Source organism: Panthera tigris, chromosome D3 (genome assembly GCF_018350195.1).
Source record: "Panthera tigris isolate Pti1 chromosome D3, P.tigris_Pti1_mat1.1, whole genome shotgun sequence".
Classification (NCBI taxonomy): Eukaryota; Metazoa; Chordata; class Mammalia; order Carnivora; family Felidae; genus Panthera; species Panthera tigris.
Window position 1 is genome coordinate 67,443,063 of NC_056671.1, and position 19,017 is coordinate 67,462,079.

The 19,017-nt window shown below is 37.0% G+C and overlaps 1 protein-coding gene across 6 annotated transcripts in view; it reads right to left on the reverse strand.

The window, feature by feature from the left end:
* SMAD2 (SMAD family member 2) overlaps positions 1-19,017 on the reverse strand; it is an 83,220-nt gene that overhangs the window by 24,748 nt on the left and 39,455 nt on the right. For 4 of the 6 annotated variants that reach the window (XM_042962613.1, XM_042962615.1, XM_042962616.1 and 1 more), the window contains 4 exons: positions 7,831-7,920; positions 6,579-6,772; positions 5,351-5,485; positions 2,475-2,549 (listed from right to left, as the gene is read on the reverse strand). In XM_042962613.1, coding sequence (XP_042818547.1) covers positions 2,475-2,549; positions 5,351-5,485; positions 6,579-6,772; positions 7,831-7,920 — 494 coding nt within the window. Of the gene's footprint in view, positions 1-2,474; positions 2,550-5,076; positions 5,095-5,350; positions 5,486-6,578; positions 6,773-7,830; positions 7,921-19,017 lie in introns of those variants that run through there. The other 2 variants (XM_042962617.1, XM_042962618.1) reach the window with 2 other exon arrangements.

Below are 19,017 nucleotides of genomic sequence, written 5' to 3' on the forward strand. Positions count from 1 at the left end.
TTGCTCTAAATTGGGGTCCTGCGTCAGTCAGAACTCACTACAGTGCTGAGAGAGTAGATAGTGGGTAGAAGCCTGGTGGCTGAACCAACTTTTAACACCTCATGAATCAAGTATATACACCGTCATTACGAGAAATAACTTACACGTATCATTTGGAAAAAGTACCATCTCCCCACTGTAACGGAATTAGAAATATTAGCCTCGGTTCAAAGCAAGACCCCGAAACACTGAATCCGTTGTAGTTGATTTCACTTCTTCTCTCCTTCTCAAACTGGACCTTTATCATAACCAATGATTATCTGCACCTCATGGCTCCTCCCCTGTGTCAGCCCTATGATCAAATAGGGATTCATGCACTCACTGGAATCCTTGTGACCTTCTGTGTCTGGCTTCTTTCACTTAATATAACGCTTCCAAGGTTCATCTTCGTTGTACCATGGATCAGTACATCATTCTTTTATACGGTTGAATAATATTTCACCATACAGACACACCTCATTTAATTTATCCATTCATCATTTGATGGACAATTGGGTGGCCTCCACTTTTGCACTACTATGGGTAATACCTAAGTGAACATTTGTGCACAAGTTTAGTGTGGACGTGTTTTCAATTTTCTTGGGTATATACCTAGGAGTGAAATTGCTGGGTCATATTGTTATTCTATATTTAACTTTTTAAAGAACAACAAACTTTTCCCAAGCAACCAAACCACTTTACATTCTCACCAGCAACAAATGAAGACTCCCGACTTGTCCGAATCCCCACCAACACTTGTTATCGTCTCTTTCTGATTTAGCCAATGTAATGGTGTGAAGTGGTATGGCACCGTGCTGTTGATTTGCATGTCCCTGATGACTAATGATGTTGAGCACCTTTTCCTGGCATTCACTTTTAAATGTCACAGTGGCAGTTGTCCATCATGGGGCAAAAAGGAACACGACCGGTTCAAGAATACAGATCTTTGGCATACAGGCGTGACAGGAAGATGTATTTGGAAAGCCAAATAACGTGTGCAGTAAGACAGTGTGCATTAAGATGCACTGTTCTTTCCAGTGGTCATTAGATTATCTACATTTCTTGGTTATCTACTACTCTGAACAGTTACAAGTATGATCTGCTACAGGAGAAGCTTCTTCATCTGGGAGTCTAAATAATGGAAAGATGTGAACAACAGAATCATTGTGAAAGCCAGTCCCCAGCCCCCCACTCCCGTCAATGCTAATTCATGTAAAAATAACTTAGATTATCATAACTACAGAATGCTTTAGTATAAACTGTGTAGAAAAACTGATGGTGTAATTTGACAGGCTGTGATACTAAAGTATCCAATCCTTAAGACTGCAGACAGGGAGAAACAGAGGAAATCAGACAATTCCCATGTCACCACAACTACCTCACTGGCAACCTAATTAGTTCTGATGGATTATACATTTTATTGCAGAAGAACTGTTTTAAGGCTTTGACATGTAATATTTATTACATGCTGAAACTTTTTCTCCACTGCATCTGGAGCGGAGAGCTAAAAATTAAGAATTAACTGAATCTGGTCAGGTACAAGGTGTTTTGTGTAAACAACCTACTATCATTCAGAACTCACTATTAAGTTAAAGGAGCACAATGGGGCACCTGGGTGGCTCAGTCGGGTAAGTGTCCAACTTCGGCTCAGGTCACAGTCTCACAGTTCATGAGTTTGTGCCCCACTTCGGGCTCTGTGCTGACAGCTCAGACCTTGGAGCCTGCTTCGGATTCTGTCTCCCTCGCTCTGCCCCTCCCCCACTCATGCTCGCTCACTCTCAAAAATAAACATTTTAAAAACTTTAGAAAAAAAAATGGAGTACTGAAAAGCTGATCCTCATCCCCCATCTGCAAATTCCTCAGAAAATCTGTTACTGGGTTCATTATGGTTTTTCATCACAAACACGTTTTTTCATCGGGTAACTAAAACTTTAAACAGAAGTACAGAATACTTAAAAAGAGAAGTATTTGAGGGTTTCTAAATTTTCATTTAATCTAAGGAGAGAAACCGGTAACAATTATTCTGCACAGCAGCATGTGTTAATTTTTCATTGACAAGAGGGCCCTCCCTTCAATGGTTCAAATATGATTATATCAATATAGAAGGTTCTTTTTTTGATGCATAGCCCAACTTCTCTAAAGTTAAGAGTTATAAATAAGGGGCACCTGGGTGGCTCAGTTGGTTAAGCATCCAACTTCGGCTCAGGTTGGGATCTCACTATTCATGAGTTCAAGCCCCTCATCGGGCTCTGTCCTGATGGCTCAGAGCCCGAAGCCTGCTTCAAATTCTGTGTCTCCCTTTTTCTCTGCCCCTCCCCCACCTGTGCTCTGTTTCTCTCTCAAAAGTAAACATTAAAAAAAAAAAAAAAAAAAAGCTGTAAATATTTCTTGTGGATTCCAAACAGGACAAAAACATATTATCTCATTGTTGAGGAATTTGGAAAGGTGAGTTTTACCTGTATCCATACTTTGGTTCAACTGTTGATCACTCGTTTCTCCATCCTCACTGATATATCCAGGAGGTGGCGTTTCTACAAAAGTTCAGAACAAATCAAGCACAGTTGCAATTTCATCTCACCACCTTTGTCCTACTACCAAAGATAACTAAAGAATCACTCTGAATATTATATAACATTATTATAAAAAGCAGTATTTGGTACCAAGGGCTTAAAATTCAGGTTTTGATCCAAATCTTATAGGTGAATCCTTAAAGCCTACTTGTAATATGATCAAGCTCTCTAGGCATATTTTCTTAGCTATTATTTACATATCTGGCTCATTCCCATATGTATATTTTCTGGGGCAAGAGCCAAAAATAGAACTTCAAAGATGCCTCAGTACTGAATCAGTATGCTTCAAAGACATTAGTACCTAAAATTTTTTTTTTTTTTTTGAACTAATGGCCATCATCGATGGGTGACACCTAAGAGGTGATTAAAGGACACACCACACGTATGAAATTTCAGATTACAAAGTACTACGGGCTCACATTAGGTTCTATGGGTAAAATAGGGTAATATGGTTCAGGCCTGGTCTCGCTTGAGTTTCACCTACAAAGTATACTTCTCCAGGGATTTCTAACCAGTAAATCCTGAGTGTTTGAAGCAGAAATTTAAATCCAAACAGACTACTGCACAAACCTGAGGTAAAATACTCGCTGAAGGTAAGAAAAGTAAGCTTCTAATGTGCCATTTCCAAGATGCTTTATGAACAAGATGTTTACATTCAGGAGGCATCTGAAGAGCTGAATAGGCTTCGTGTAAGATAAATACATTTCTATAATTTTACCAATTATAATTTCAAGGAGGAAAACTAAGTTTAAGGGATTATCAACAGTTTAACATTTAGATGCCTGGATAGTTTTAAGCAATTCAAGATAATGTAATTATCAAAAGGGAGAGGGAGAAAATGGGGGTTAAAGGGCTTCTTTGTTTAACCCTTTACGCTCTCCCTTCAACACGCTAACTGCAAATCTGAAGTTTCAAACTCTTCATTAAGTGTCAATACCCTAAAAGTGTTACTGATGAAATTCTCAAAATAAAATACCTTCAAATGCTCAAGCAATAAAGAACACAAAAATAAGATAATGCACATCAATATGCACTACCTTCAAGGTTAAAGCTAATAAAATTACACAGAGCTACGCTTTGCCAGTTTACCCATCCATGTCTCAAAGGTCTAAACAGGAAGAAATACAGAACTTTTAAATACTTTATCCTGTTTTGCTTTTCTCCATTATTATGTATAAAATAATAAATAATACAGCTATTATCATTTTGGAGAAAATACTAAAATTTCCTTTGAAGTGGAACAAAAAGTGAACCCTTAACTTTCACTGCCAGCTGGAGCTGGGTAAAGCCCCATTGTGCAGAGAGGCAAATAGGTGTGATCCACTTTTGATTTGCTACTTTGTAAAATAAACCAAATCTAAACAAAGAAAGAAAGGAAAATAAACCCAAGCATCTCCACAAGGAAAAACCACTAACCGTTTTGATTAACAGCCTTCCAAATAATTACCGGGTAGGTGTCTTACAAGACTGTATGCTTACGTCTCGGTTTCCTAGTATTGTTGAATAATACAAATTCCCACATCAAAGACTTAAAATGTGCCCCCCACACCACACACAACCATGTCCGGCCAAGTCTTCCCCGGCGAGTGACCTGTTTCAGTCCTGCCCTCCCCTGCTGGTCCTCGCATTCCACCCGGCTCTAGGCCCTGCCCTCCTAACTTCTCAAAAAGCGTGTCTCCTAGCAACCTAAAAAGCAGTCTTAAGCCCTCTTCTGGAACAAAATAATTGTTAAAAAAAAAAAAAAATTATGCACATTAAAACAATCGGGAAACACTTTCTACCTTAAATTTAGCTATTTTTAAAAATCCTTTTTATGTCTTTAAATTGTCAACGAACAAGCATTTCTTCCATGAGACATATTAAAGAGATCTTTTTTTAAATGTACTGGAAACTAACTTCCTTATGTATTTTCTGTTGTATACTGAAAATAAGAGTGGAATGGAGACGCTGTTACAAAAGGAGAAAAAAAATGAGACATTAAAATATCCAATGGATAGCTTCATCCCCATTTGAATATGGTACCTTTAACTTCTGCTGGGGGGGGGGGGAACCCCAAAAAACAAAAAAGGGAAACACAAAGTAAGAAAGTAAGAAAATATTAGTTGTTCTCCTAAAAGAACAGTGAAAACTAAAAGTGCGTTGTGGCGTATTATTAGATCACGTACTACAATAATCTGAGCAGGATTTGAGAACCATGTAGTTAAATTCATTCACTTCCCAGCAGAGGTGACTGGGGCCCAGATGAAAAAGAACCGAATTAGAGGATTTATGATTTTCAGTACAGCAGTGTTGCTACATCTGTAGGAACTCAAATATTTTATCTTCTATAGGCATAGTACATTTCTCTTTAACATTATCAAGCTATCTATGAAAATGCTTATTTGGGTGGTTTTTAGTTACACTTGCTTCAGGAATACCTTTTTCCTGAACAAGTTATTTTGCTTACATTCTGCATCTCTCTTAGCTTCAACAACTAAGACAAACTTACTAAGATCTTTTCTTTTCTGCTTCTCACAGTACTTTGATTAAAGCCACTGCAAAAGAAAATGAAATATAAAGTAAAACTTTTCTCCAGACAAAAGTGTTTAAAGTACGAGGCTTATACATTTCACAAAATAATCAACCAACAAAGCAGATTTTTCTATTCAAAATCCAGAAGCATTTTTTTTTAAGTCAAATCACAATTTACTAGTATGTGAATATTTATGAACAAAATCTGTTTATCTATCCCAATTTTCAGGAGATTCAGAAGGTGAAAATACCTGGGATGTAATTACTCTGTGGCTCAATTCCCGCTGGGAAATTAGTGTTTTCTGGAATGGAGTGGGTATAATCATCCAGGGGAGGCAGTTCGGTCAGGATCTCGGTGTGCCGTGGCACCAATACCGGAGGCAAAACTGAAAGAGTAAAAGGAACCCAGGTTAATGGCAAAGAGCACAGGATGGGCACCAGGGAAGGGGGACAGACCAGACCTTTATTAAAAAAATTCACACACACACAAAAGGAAGTAGCCTGCTTAGTTTTTAAAAATTTAGGGTCCATCAATTTAGCCTTATATTAGTTCCTAAGAAATTGACAAATCTGACTGGTTTTAATTTGCCATGGAGTCCAGAATCTAAATTTCCAAGTTTCAATTTATCCTGTACTTTGAGGAACAAGGACATTCTGATAATGCTATAACATTACCGTAAGAGTTCATATATCCCCATTGGAAAAGTTGCAGGAAGATCTGTGAAGTCAGATTTAGGCCATTTCTAGAAACATAGCTGTACTGAAATTGAAAATTTTAAAATTTTCAAGTATGCAGCTAACTAAGTAAACTAAAAGTCTTGCTGTGGATTTCACAATCTGCTTAGATACAGATGATACCATTAAAGTACTTCAAAGAAAATACTAAAGAATACAATGACTGAAAACAGCTCAGGCAGCAGACAGGTAGAGAGGTGTATCAGTTTAGTTCCAACCAGACTGTGAATCCGGAGATTAGAACTTCCTGAATAGGGGCTCCTGGGTGGCTCAGTCAGTTAAGCATCAGACTTCAGCTCAGGTCATGATCTCACAGTTCATGGGTTCGAGCCCTGCGTCAGGCTCTGTGCTGACAGCTCAGAGCCTGGAGCCTGCTTCAGATTCTGTGTCTCCCTCTCTCTCTCTCTGCCCCTCCCTCCCTCATAATCCCATGCACGCACACTCTCTCTCTCTCAAAAAAAATAAACATTACAAAAAAAAAAAAGAATTTTCTGGATATGTAATTTTGAGGTCAAAGAGTATGCTATCCCAAGAAACTGACATCTCTTATCCTCTCAAGTTTATTTTCCCACATTTAAAACGTTTTAAAAGTAGTTTTAATTATTACCAAATAATACACTAAATTTCAGGTGATTTATTGCAATTTTACACCAAAACCTCCCAGGGGCAATTACATAGCAGTGCCTCATTTACTTAAGTTCAAGCATTTAATTTAAAACAAGGAAACAAATCTAATTTTTCTACCTGGTGTTTCAACTCTCTGGTAGTGGTAAGGGTTTACACATACTTCATCCTTTTTAAGATTGAAAGCATATTCGCAGTTTTCAATGGCTTTGAGTTCATGGTGACTGTGAAGGTCAGGCCAACGCCACAATCGGCAATATATCACATGTGGCAGTCCTTTTCGATGAGACACTTGCAGACGGCCATCCAGAGACCTGTCGAGAAGCAAGGGGAAAGAAACGTGGGAACTTTAAAAAAAAAAAAACAGGCGCAGCTGACTGGGCTAAATTAATACAGTAAGAGCATAAAGAAAGGAATGACAGACATTTAGTTAGTTTTAGTGAGTACAAGGAAGAAAAATGTACTATTTAATGGGTCGGATATAAAAGCAAGCAGCACCACACTACAGATGTTTCTCATAAATAGGCTACATAAATGACTCAGATGTCAATGAATGGCTAACCACTTGGGAAGAAATTGAGTTTTTTAAAAAAAGGATCATAGAGTCTGCTCGAAAAACTTTTTGTCAACTTCTATCTTGAGTAAATCAAACTCTTATTCAGGGATGCTTTGAAGGGCATTGATACTGTAGGTGACTGAGTTATCAAAAAAAAGGAACTAGTGTGAAGAATGGGAAGTACCAACAATGATGTAAAGTAACTTACTCAATCTAATGTAACTCATTACCCAGTTGTGACTGTTTTGAGGACCGAGGTATATTCCTACAGCTCACACATAAATGCAGATGGTGATGAGTATGATGAGATGAAATGGACATATACCAAAATGCTCAAAAAGAGAATAAGGTGACTTTAAAAAAAAAGAGAACATAAAAATGAGTTAGCCTAGCGTGAATTGTGATAGGAGGGGCTTGGTAAATAACTACGTACTTATTAGTATAAAAAAGATGAGTTTAGATGATAGCAAGAAATTTAGCAAAAACTGGTTAGGTATCTACTTGAAAATTAGGCCAACAACAGATTATAATCTAGTCTCAAAATCAAATGAGAATATAATTATTATCGAAGTTCCTATTCTTTAGGGGATGCAGTAATTTAAAGAAGATTCAAAAGTAGAATTTCATTGATCAAAACAGCAGCTGACACATTTAATATATCATTAATACTGGCAAGCAGGTATTTTAAATGCCATGCCTTATTTACATTAAGGAAACATCCTAGGCAAAATGATACTGAGCAACCCCTTACAGGTCTTCCAAAACAGCCCCCCCGCCCCAAGATTGCTAGGATTCCATAGAGGGCAGAATATTCACCTGGTTTGTTCAGAGAAGCTGTAAAGGCCTGCTGTATCCCACTGATCTATCGTATTTGGTGTACTCAGTCCCCAAATTTCAGAGCAAGTGCTGTGCATAAATTGAAAAACAAAAAATTGATGTGAACATGGAAGCATGGTTATTCAAAATACCATGATGTAAAACATGGAAAATGTACAGAATACTTCCTTCACCCAGAAAATATATATACATTGCTTCACTTTTTCACGGGCTTTTAGTGCTGGTTTCTATATTTTCTATATGAAGGAAGCCAATAAAATGGAACATGTGACTCCAGATAAGTTATGATTATGTTTTAAAAATGTGAACACCAATGCTCTCTAGCTTAATGAAATCATACCTATAATGCCCCTTCCAATTTCCACTACTCACAGCAAAAGATCTAATACCTATGCCATCAGCCTTACTAACAGTGCGTCGTTCTATAATCTAGTTTAAAAACTTAGCTAAAAATGGATGTCGACTGGTCTTTTTAATACAGGAAAAATTTCACTTAAATTAGATACATACCCAAAGTTAATATTTTCACATTTGTTTGAGAAACTCACACGTTCAGTTCTACTGGAAGTTATTACTGCTCTCTTATTGCTACGATGGAGAAGGAAGTGCATTTTGAAGTCATTCTAACAGAGCATAACCACCTTAAAAGTTCTGAGAAACTGCTGTGAGGATATGTCAAAGTACCAAATTCTAAAATGGCAGGACGGATATAAAAGATGTGCTGTGTCTCGTTTTCAAAAGTCAATGCACCTGAAAGACACAGACCAGAAAGGTCTCAAACTTTTTCTTCCACATCTCCTTCCAGAACATCGGCATGCCCAGAGATAATTCTCCCTATTTTCCCTGCCACAATTTCAAAGTAACTTCTTATCTGTGGGAGGAGGGAAGGAGACCTTCAAAGGCAGTCTGGAATGGGAACTTGTGCCTGTCAACGTGTCTCAGGTCAGAAGCTGTACTTTTACAATCAGAGTCAAAAGGTAATTTCTGAAACAAACTCAAACTCCATTTCTCTCATATTACAAAATCATCAAAATTTCAAAGAGGAGGAAGAATCGTTTCAAAACAGTATTTGAAAATAAAATCAAACAACTGATTAAACTCCAGGTGCACACAACTGCTAAAGAGCTAACTGAATCAACATTTCAAAGGACAATGGTGAGAAGTGCCGTCTTCCTGTGGCCCGAAAACACACATCCTGTGGCTCCAGGGCTCCAGGGCCTCTCCCAGGGCCTCCAGACACTTTTCAGGCCATGCCTTGGGGGCCACAGCAACTATACTGGTTGGCTTTTACAAATGCATTTTTTGATACTCCCCAGCACCCTTTTAAGATACTTAACAGATTCTCTCGCTTTTCAGGCTTCAGAAATCGATCTTTCATTTTCCAAAGGACAAAAGTCAGAAAAAGCCAAGAAACTGGAAAATGATTTAATCTTTTCCCCCCAAAGACGTACTGACTATAAATAAAACCCATGACCACACATGGTTCTTCTAAGATATTTATCAAGTGTCTACTGAGAACATATAGCACCATGTAGCTTAAATCACGAACAAAATCACCTACATTCTAGAGTGTTACGAATCTGAATTTAAACCTCAGAAGGAAAGGTATACAGCTTACTCTTCAGCCTTTGAAAATAATTCAAGGAAAATTATTAACAAGAAATTAGATTCAGAGGCAACTCTGCTCCTATGAGAGTAGAATGAAGATTTCACTAAAGTAATTCTGACACTGACACAGAACCAGAATCTAAAAGAGAGAAAAGCTTAAGTTGTGCGTTTATTCAAGCCTTGAAATAAATCAGAAAATAATCAACATTATGTTCAGAACATGCAATCAATCAACAGGCAGGCCAACCTAGATCCCAAGCCTAACTCTGCCACTTTCCAACTTGCATATTAAGGTATAGTTAAGCCTCAGTTCTACTGTTTATGGTAACATCTCTCTCCACAATTGGAAGGTTTACTTAAAAATAATAAATTTCCTTCTAGCTAGCAAAATTTTTGCTTGTTTATATAAGAAAAAGTATTTTTTAAAAGCATCAATTTATAACAAAACACAAAAGCACCTGGAATAAATGTAAGTACAAATGTGGCAAAACTATACAAAGAAACATTTTCATTATTACTGAAGAACACAAAGGAAACGAAGCAAAGAGAAAAACGCATATCTTCCTATTCAGGAAGACAACATCACAGTGACATCAATTCTGCCGAATTTATTATTTGATACAATCTCAGTAAAAAGCTCAGACAAAATTACTCCAAATATAACATACCAAAATAAGTAAGAATGATCAGGAAACCTTTAACAAAGAAGAGTAGAGAACTCTGAAACACAATATAAATTCTCAATGGAAACTGTACACAATTAGCAAAAGAGTACACGAATAAAACAAAATAGAGGTTCTGTCTGCAGAGTAGCCTTAATTAGGCAAACCCTCCTTCAGACAATAATGACAGCCTCTGAACAAAATATAATAAAATCAACCATTTGAAAATGGTGGAGAGGGACCAAAAGGACAACATCAAAGGGAAGTCAAACCTTTGCAAGAGGGGAAAGTGAATGAGATGCATTTATGTGGCCCTGTATCCAAGGATAGCCCCACAGTCTAAGCTAGGCAGGGCAACTAGGCCTTAAGCAGAAAACCACAGTTTTACTGACTTGCACAAATAATCAGAGAATGGATCTGGGGCTGCCAGAGAGGCTGAAAACAGAAGAGGAAAAATCCTATAAAGAAGGAGTCATGCGGGGGAGGGGGGGATCAAAATATGAATGTGAACTCTGCCCAAATCCTCGACTGATTTGTCAACTATATACGTGGGGGAGACTATGTGGCCTGCCGAAAACCTGCATTTGGAAGTCCGGAAACACCAAGTGCTAAAATCTCAACTGTTGCTTTTACATCAGAGGCAGACAGTTTGGACTATGAGGCCGACCAAAACTATCTGCTAGAACAAAAATCAAAACTCTTCAGAGGAAGATAACAGAATTTAGTCTCTACAGTATTTCATCCCAAATATCCTGTATAAAAAGCACAAATTACTAAACATATGAAGAAATAGGAAAATGTTACCCCTAGTCAAGAGAAAGAATAGCCAATAGAAATAGATCCTCAAAATCCTAAAAGACCAGGATTTTAAAGTAACTACTGTGAACATGTTCACAGACTTAATGAACAGACAGGAATCTCGGTTGGTGATGAAAACTATCAAAATGAATCAAAAGGCAATTCTAGAACTGAAAACTACAAAATCAAAAATAAAAAATGAACCTGATGGTTGGAGAAGACACAACAATCAGTCAATTTGAAGATGAGTCAATAGAAATTGTCAAAGCAGAAGAACCAAAATAAAAAAGACTGAATAACAAAAAGGATAGTCTCAATAACATGTGCAGTTCTGAGAGGAAACATGAAAAACCGGAAAAAAAATATCTGAAATGGTAATGCCTAAAACATCTTCAACTTCAGTGAAAAATTAAACTGATACTTCTAAGAAATTCAGTGAATAACAAGCAGTTTAACTACAAAGAAAATCACACTTGGGCACATCACTGTCGAAATACTTAAAAGATAAAAAGAAAATCTTCAAAGTGGTAAGAATTACAAAACTCTTGGCACAAGTACTCCATCTAAACTCCCGCACTAAGACACTTAACTAAGCTCTAGCATGGCTTTTAGGAGCCTAAGGCCAAGTCCCTCATAGGACCCAGACCCTTTTGAGCTCCTGTTTGGAAAAGGTCAAGGCGGCCAAAAGAAGTTACCGTTTGTTCCAACCAACACTTGTCCATAGGCCCCTGACTTCCTTTCCTTAGAGCATTTATTTTAAAAACTCGCACTTGTCAATCCTTTTCCTGTCTCTTTGAGATGTATTATGTGTCTCCTACAACTCAGGAGTGTCTTTCTCAAGCACCTGAAATCCATTCCTTTGAAATGTAATCAGTCACCAGAAAGGACAAGGCCTCTGTATCCCAGGCTACCCTCAGAGAGAGGGTAGAAGCCTAACTTGAGAAATGCCATTTAGCAGACACAGACGGCCACATTGACACTGACCAACCAACCCACTAACCCATTTTTTTTTTTTTTTGGTAACTTTTCAGTTCCCTAACTCCGTTCAAGCCTCTATTCATTCCTGCTGCCTACTCTCCTATTCTCCCAGTCACCTCTGTGCAAATCAAACCTGAGCTCAGCTCTTCTCCTACCATTGTGATTACTGAATAAAATCTGTTTTTACCACCTTGAAACAGTATCTGGCTTTAACTCTGACAGCAGCTGGAGTAGAACAATCCACATACACAGAGCCATGAGCACATGAGTAACAATTTCTCATCAGAAACAGAAACCAAAAGACAATGGGACATCTTTAAAGAGCTGAACGGAAAAACAAACTCAACCTAAAATCTATACCCCATAAAAATATCCTTCGTATAGTAAGCCAAAACAAAAATATGTTCAAGTAAACAAAAATTGAGATCTCATTTGTAGCAGACTTTGCCCAAAGAAATGCTAAAGGAAAGTTCTTCAGGATAAAGAGAAACAGCAACAGATGAAAACTCTCAATCACTGAGAAAAATTAAGATAACTAGAAAGTATTAAGTATGCAGGAAAATGTAAAAGACAATTATTTTTCTCTTAATTCCTACAAAAAGGAGATGACTGGTTACAGCAAAAATTGTAACTCTAAAAGTATGTGGATGCAATTTGTAGGACAACAGCAACAGAAACAAAAGGACGTGTTAAAAACAGCTATACTGTCACAAAGCTAAGGATTCATACTGTCATTGAGAAAGCAACCCTTGCCCCTGAAAAGGGGAAGAGACAGAGAAAAAATGCATATAGAAAATTAACATGAAACACTAAAAAATAATTAACCTCAAAGGAAGGAAGGAAGAAAAGACGACCAGATGATAATAGAAAACAAAGAATAAAGTGTAATGGGTAAAAGGGTAAATCCAACCACATCAGTAACAATACATAAATACACCACATATTCCAATAAGCAGCAGACACTTGTCAGAATGAGTACAAGATATAAAACATCTACAAAAAAGATGTATACCGTTAAGCTGAAAATATCAGAATGGAAATACACAATTCATGCAAGCAATAAGCTTAATAAAACATAATATCAGAAATATAAGACTTTAACACTAAGAATATTATCAGAGATAACATATTTCATAATAAGGTCAATTCATAAGAAGACATTAACAATCCTATGTGCATCTAAGAATACAGTGTTAGGGGCGCCTGGGTGGCTCAGTCAGTTAAGTGTCCGACTTGGTTTTGGCTCAGGTCATGATCTCATGGCTTCATGGGTTTGAGCCCCAGACTGGGCTCTGCACTGGCAGAGTGGAGCCTGCTTGGTATATATATTCATTCTTTCTCTCTCTCTCTCTCTCTCTCTCTCTCTCTCTCTCTCTCTCTCCTCTCTCTGCCCCTCCCCCTACTTGTGCCCTCTCTAAATATAAATACAAATACAAATACAAATATAAATACAGTTTTAAAATGCATGAAGCAAAAACTAACAGACCTAAAGGAAGAAATGAACACATCGACAATCAGAAATTTCAGTAACTCTTTGGATAGGCTGCCAAAAAGAAAAAAAAAAAAAAAAAAAGCCATATATCACAGAAGAGCTGCACAATCCTATCAACCAACCATTTGATCTAAGTGACATGTACAGGATCCTTTTCAAGTGTACAGGGAACAATAAGAAAAAGAGATTGTATGCTAGGGCCATAAAAAAAAGGTCAATTAGGGGCACGGAGGTGGCTCAGTTGGTTAAGCAGCTGACTCTTGACTTTGGCTCAGGTGGTGATCTCACAGTCATGAGACTGAGTCCCAAGTTGGGCTCCATGCTGGGTGTGGAGGCTGTGTAAAATTCTCTCCCTTCTCTCCCTCTGCCCCTCCCCTGCTTGCTGCACACTCACTCTTTCAAAAAAAATTTTTGAAGGGTCAATTAATTTGGAAATTAACAACACACTTCTAAATAACCCATGGGTCAAAGAAGAAATCACAAAATAAATTAGAAAATACATGACAATGAATCTACAGTATAAGAAATTGGAGAGGGGTTGCTAAATCTAAAGTAATGATTAAAGGGAAACTTACTGCTTAAAAACTATGTTAGAAGGAAGAAATACTTGAATGACATAATCAACAATGATATAGTTCTAATCAGCACTGTACTGGAGGTCTTAGCCAGTGCAATATGGCAAGAAAAAGTAAAAACAAAATACTGGAAGGGAAGAAATAAAACCACTTTTTTTTAAAGCCAAATTCAAAGAAACAGAGAGCAGAATGTTGGTTACCAAGGGCTGGAGAGTGGGAAAAATGGGGATATGCTGGTCAAAGGATACAAACTTTCAGCTATAAGATGAATAAATTCTGCGGATCTAATGTACAGCATGGTGACTATACTTAACAATACTGTACTATATATTGGAAAACTGTTAAGAGAACAGATCTTACAAAGTTCTCTCTCCCTCCACAAAAAAAGGTAATGTGAGGGGATGGAAGTGTTAACTAACTTTATTGAGGTAATCATTTTGCAGTAAATGTGCATCAAACTATCACACTGTAAACCTTAAACTTACATGTTATATGACAATAATCTCAAGAAAGTTGGAACAGAAACCCTGCTTTTGTGGACAATAATTATTTATATAGAAAATCTCTGAAGCAACTTCTAGAACTCATTAGTAAACTTAGCAATGCTACAGAATATAAGGGCAACTTATAAAAATCCATTATATTTCTATATGCTAGCAATAAACAATTTGAAAATTAAAAAATTTAATTCCATTTATGATAGTGTCAAAAACCAAAATATTTAGACAAAAGGTTTAATGCAAGATATATAAGGCCTGTACACTAACATCTAAAAACTTTAAAGAAACCTAAGTATACAAAGACCTACCCTGTCTCTAAAGATCAAATGACCCAATATTAAGATGTCTATTTTCCCTAATTTCCTGATAATATTGGTCTATGTTTTTTCAAATCCATCCCAATCACGATTTCAGCAAGATACTTTTATAACAATTGACAAGCTGATCAGAAGTGCAAAGGATCTCGAATAGCAAAACAATCCTGAAAAAGAATTACTGATACAACATGGATGAGATATATTTATCTCAGGAAGACTTAGTTGGCTGAAAGAAGATGAACATAAAAGACTAGACACTGAATGATTCCATTCACATGAAGTTCTAGAAGGGGGGGAAAAAACCAAACTGAAAGTAAAAAAAAAAAAAAAAAAAAAAAAAAAATTCAAATAGTGGTTGCCTCAGAAAAACCACTGGGAAAGAGTATGAAAGAATGTTCTGGGTGATGAAAATATTCTTTATCTTGATACCCTGTACATGCATTTGTCAAATCTAATCTTATTTAGCACTTATGATTTATGTACTTTGCCATTCGAAAACTGAACCTACAAAAACAACAACAAACCAAAGAAAAATCCCAAAAGAACTCAATGAAACTCAAAATGGAAAGTAGCAACACACAAATATTCATACAGTAATTTAGTATATGATAAAGCTCCCTCTGAACTGACAGGGAAAACTCTCTAAAATATCATACATATTAAGTGCAAAAAAGCAAATACAGTATGTATAGTATCTGTTAAAAAAAAAAAGAAAAGGACAAATAGAAATATCTGTAAGTTTTTGTGTACACATACAGGAAACACACACACACACACACACACACGAACAGAGGTTATCTGAGGTGAGAAGGAAGGCTTTTCAATGTTTGCTGTTTGTAGGTATGCATGCATGTATGTGTATGTATAAATGTATATGAATTTTTAAACCACTGAATATATTGCCTTTTATGATGAAACAAATGAAACAAAAGAAAATACTGCCACAGAATTAAATGCAAGTCAAGTCATCTTGACATTTCTATAAAAAGATCTGCTTCTAACCTTAGTTAACTAAGCGTAAGTACAGATTGTTATTTCCTATTCTGTGTCATTTCAGCTCACTTTGGGCATCGCTGCAGGAGATGATAAAGTGCCAGCTGGAGCCCTGTTGATTCTCTTCTGGCACAATGTCTTCTCTCTCTAACATGGACCTTTGGAACCCATTTTCTTCTACATGCATTTATATCAACAGCCCCTTCCTAGCCTCCTTTTGACTTCACTATTAATTCTTTCGGTTTGCCTACCAAACCAGGTCAATTTTTAAGACCAACCGGAGTCTAGGGGATTAAGTCAGGCAAGTTTCAATCACCCCCTCTTCCTTAAACATTGGTTCTTTATAACCACATGTTATTTTGCCCATAAGACCCTGAGCTCCCAAAGATCTCTGCGTACCTACCAGCTAGTCACAAGGTACTGGTGACTAAATCAGTATTTTTATAGCATAAAAACTGGGTCACAGGGGTGCCTGTGTGGCTCAGTCTGAGCATCAGACTTCGGCTCAGGTCATGATCTCGTGGTTTGTGAGTTTGAGCCCCGCTCTGACAGCTCAGAGCCTGGAGCTGCTTTGGATTGTGTGTCTCCCTCTCTCTCTGTCCCTCCCCTGCTCACGCTCTGTCTCTCTCTCAAAAATAAAAAAACATTAAAAAAACAAAAAAATTAAAAACTGGATCACCAAACTCCTAATCATACTAAGACATCTATTTTAAGTAACAGTGCAGAAAAATGGCTCTCTCGGATTTTCAGTTTGTTAATAAGGAGTGGCAACTTGTAATTTCAAGTATAGACAGTTCCTATAAAAATGTGAAAAGAAACAAATGCAGGAAAAACGTTAAAGAAATAGCACTGACGGTAACAACTACATAAAAGATCTTTTACACATTCCCTATTTCAATAAATCTAGAATGTCACCTATTTAAAATACATTATTTTGTGTTACGTGAAAAAGAAAAAACTCTTCTAATTTTACTTACAAGATCCATCCCAAGGTGAAAACATGGTCATCTTGGAATCCATGAAATATGGACTAACAATTACCTTCCTGAGTTAGCTACTGCATGTCAGGCACAGGTAAGACTTTTAATATTATGGACCTTATGATAACCTGCAAGCTATGTATTGCCATTTCATTTTAAATTAAAAAAAAAAAACTCAGCCTCAGAGGGAAAATAAAAGAACAAGGTTATACACCTAACAAGAGACAGGGCCAGGATTCTAGTCCACATCTTACCAAACAACGCTCTCACTCTACCAAGAGCTTTCTAAGCTTTTACTTTAATACCAACTTACGTCAGCATTTCTAGGACTAAAGCCTACGGATACCGGGGCATCTCAACTACAGTACTTGCAAGGGTGTGTCTGGTTCCCACAGTAACTTTTTAAGTTACATTTTTATTCTGAGATAATAGTAACTTCCATATCCACATACCCTGGGATATGGGTCACCAGGATAAGCCCCAGTCTTTATTGCTTTATCACCTCAACGTCTGGGTTTGGATCTGTTACAAGCACCTGAGCACCAAGGGTAAATAGATCAACTTAACGTGCAAATGATGACATCACACCAGAAAGGCCAAATGGTATCGGGGTGTGTGCTACTTAAATTATGTTTCACAGCAGTTGTAGAGAAAAGAAGTAGGAGAATTTAGCAACACTGGGCACGTGGCAGTACACTGACCTCCTGAGAACTTTAGTCACGGGTGGCGTGCGGCACCACAACCACAATGGAAACAGAAAACCAGTATCAACAGAAAAATAGCATCATTCATTGAACCGACATCAGAATTTTCTTGGTTACAGAGCTCGGTATACGTAAGCCTTCTTTGATAGGCTTAAATTTACACTACATTCTGTTTCTACATATTTAAACAATACTAAGGGAAGCCACAAGAAATGTCTGTACAGTACCTGAATGTGAAAAGCATCTACTGGCACAACATTAAACTATTTAGGAGTAATAATAATAATAATACAGGATAGATCCGAGAATGCTAAACTAATAAACCGACTTGAAGTCATATACCCCAAAAAAGTATACAATTTTATTATCATTATGACAGCACTATTCCAGACACATGCCCTCAACATTTCCTTAATTTATTCGACCATCTGACTTCAAGACACTCTAAAAACTCTTAAGTATTAAAAAATACCAAGCTAAGTGGCTAAAAACATGAACATCTCAGATAAATTCTGCCTGACCAAAGTTTGATGTTGTTCACTAAAGCAATTAACATAGACTGTTGCAAACTATGTTGAAATTGGATGTAATAGACCGTAAATCATCTACAATGCTGTCCCTGCATCAATACACAGACAGATGAGCAAGCGTGCCCATGTGAGAATCTCATGCAAGTCCCGCAGTCCTTCGTATGCAACACAATTTCTTAACGGCAGATTATCCCCTATCACCTGTGTGAACTTCCTGCTTATACAGATTGAATTAAAAAAAAATAGGTTGGAAAAGTTATTAAAATCATCAGGACGCTAAAGTGCCAAAAAAGTCGTGTGACATACAATGTATCACTGATTACAGAACAGCCAGATTAGCTAGGTTTACTTGTTAGTAAACCTGGCAGAAATTCCCAGAATTCCCTAGTAAACTTTTACAGTAAATATCAGTAAAATTAACACACTGAAGCTTTTCTTCACCTAAGAATAAACCAGCCTTTGAAAACTGAAGTTAAAAATTGAAATCTAGTGTACAATTTACCAACTATATACATGCAGAAGTATTTTAGGTGCACATCTCTGTTAACAATTTACCACTTTGGTTCCAAAAGACATTATGTTTGTTAATTAACATACTGTATTAAGGACATGTATATTTATTGATTCATATACCATGAAGTATTACTGTTCTTGCCTTATTTGCATGATTTACTGACGCAGCTCAACTACCACTGTCAAAAGCAATAAACCTCACTGTTTTACCAATTTATTATTTTTCATTACCTTCTTGCCTAAAGAGTGTATTTCTTCTACCAATCAAGAGGAAGAATCCAGGACGTCATAGTGGACATGCTACAAGGCATGCTGAACACACTGAGTGACATTAAAGGGGGTAACAAATTAGGAGTATGAGATCAACAAAAGAAACTTCACTCGAGGCTCCAGCTCTTGTTTACAGATGTACTCATGAAATACGGACTTCCACGGAAAAATCTGAAACTACCCATCCATAATTATTTCTACTTACAACACCCCTTTCATTTCATATAGGTCATGAACTTGCATCCA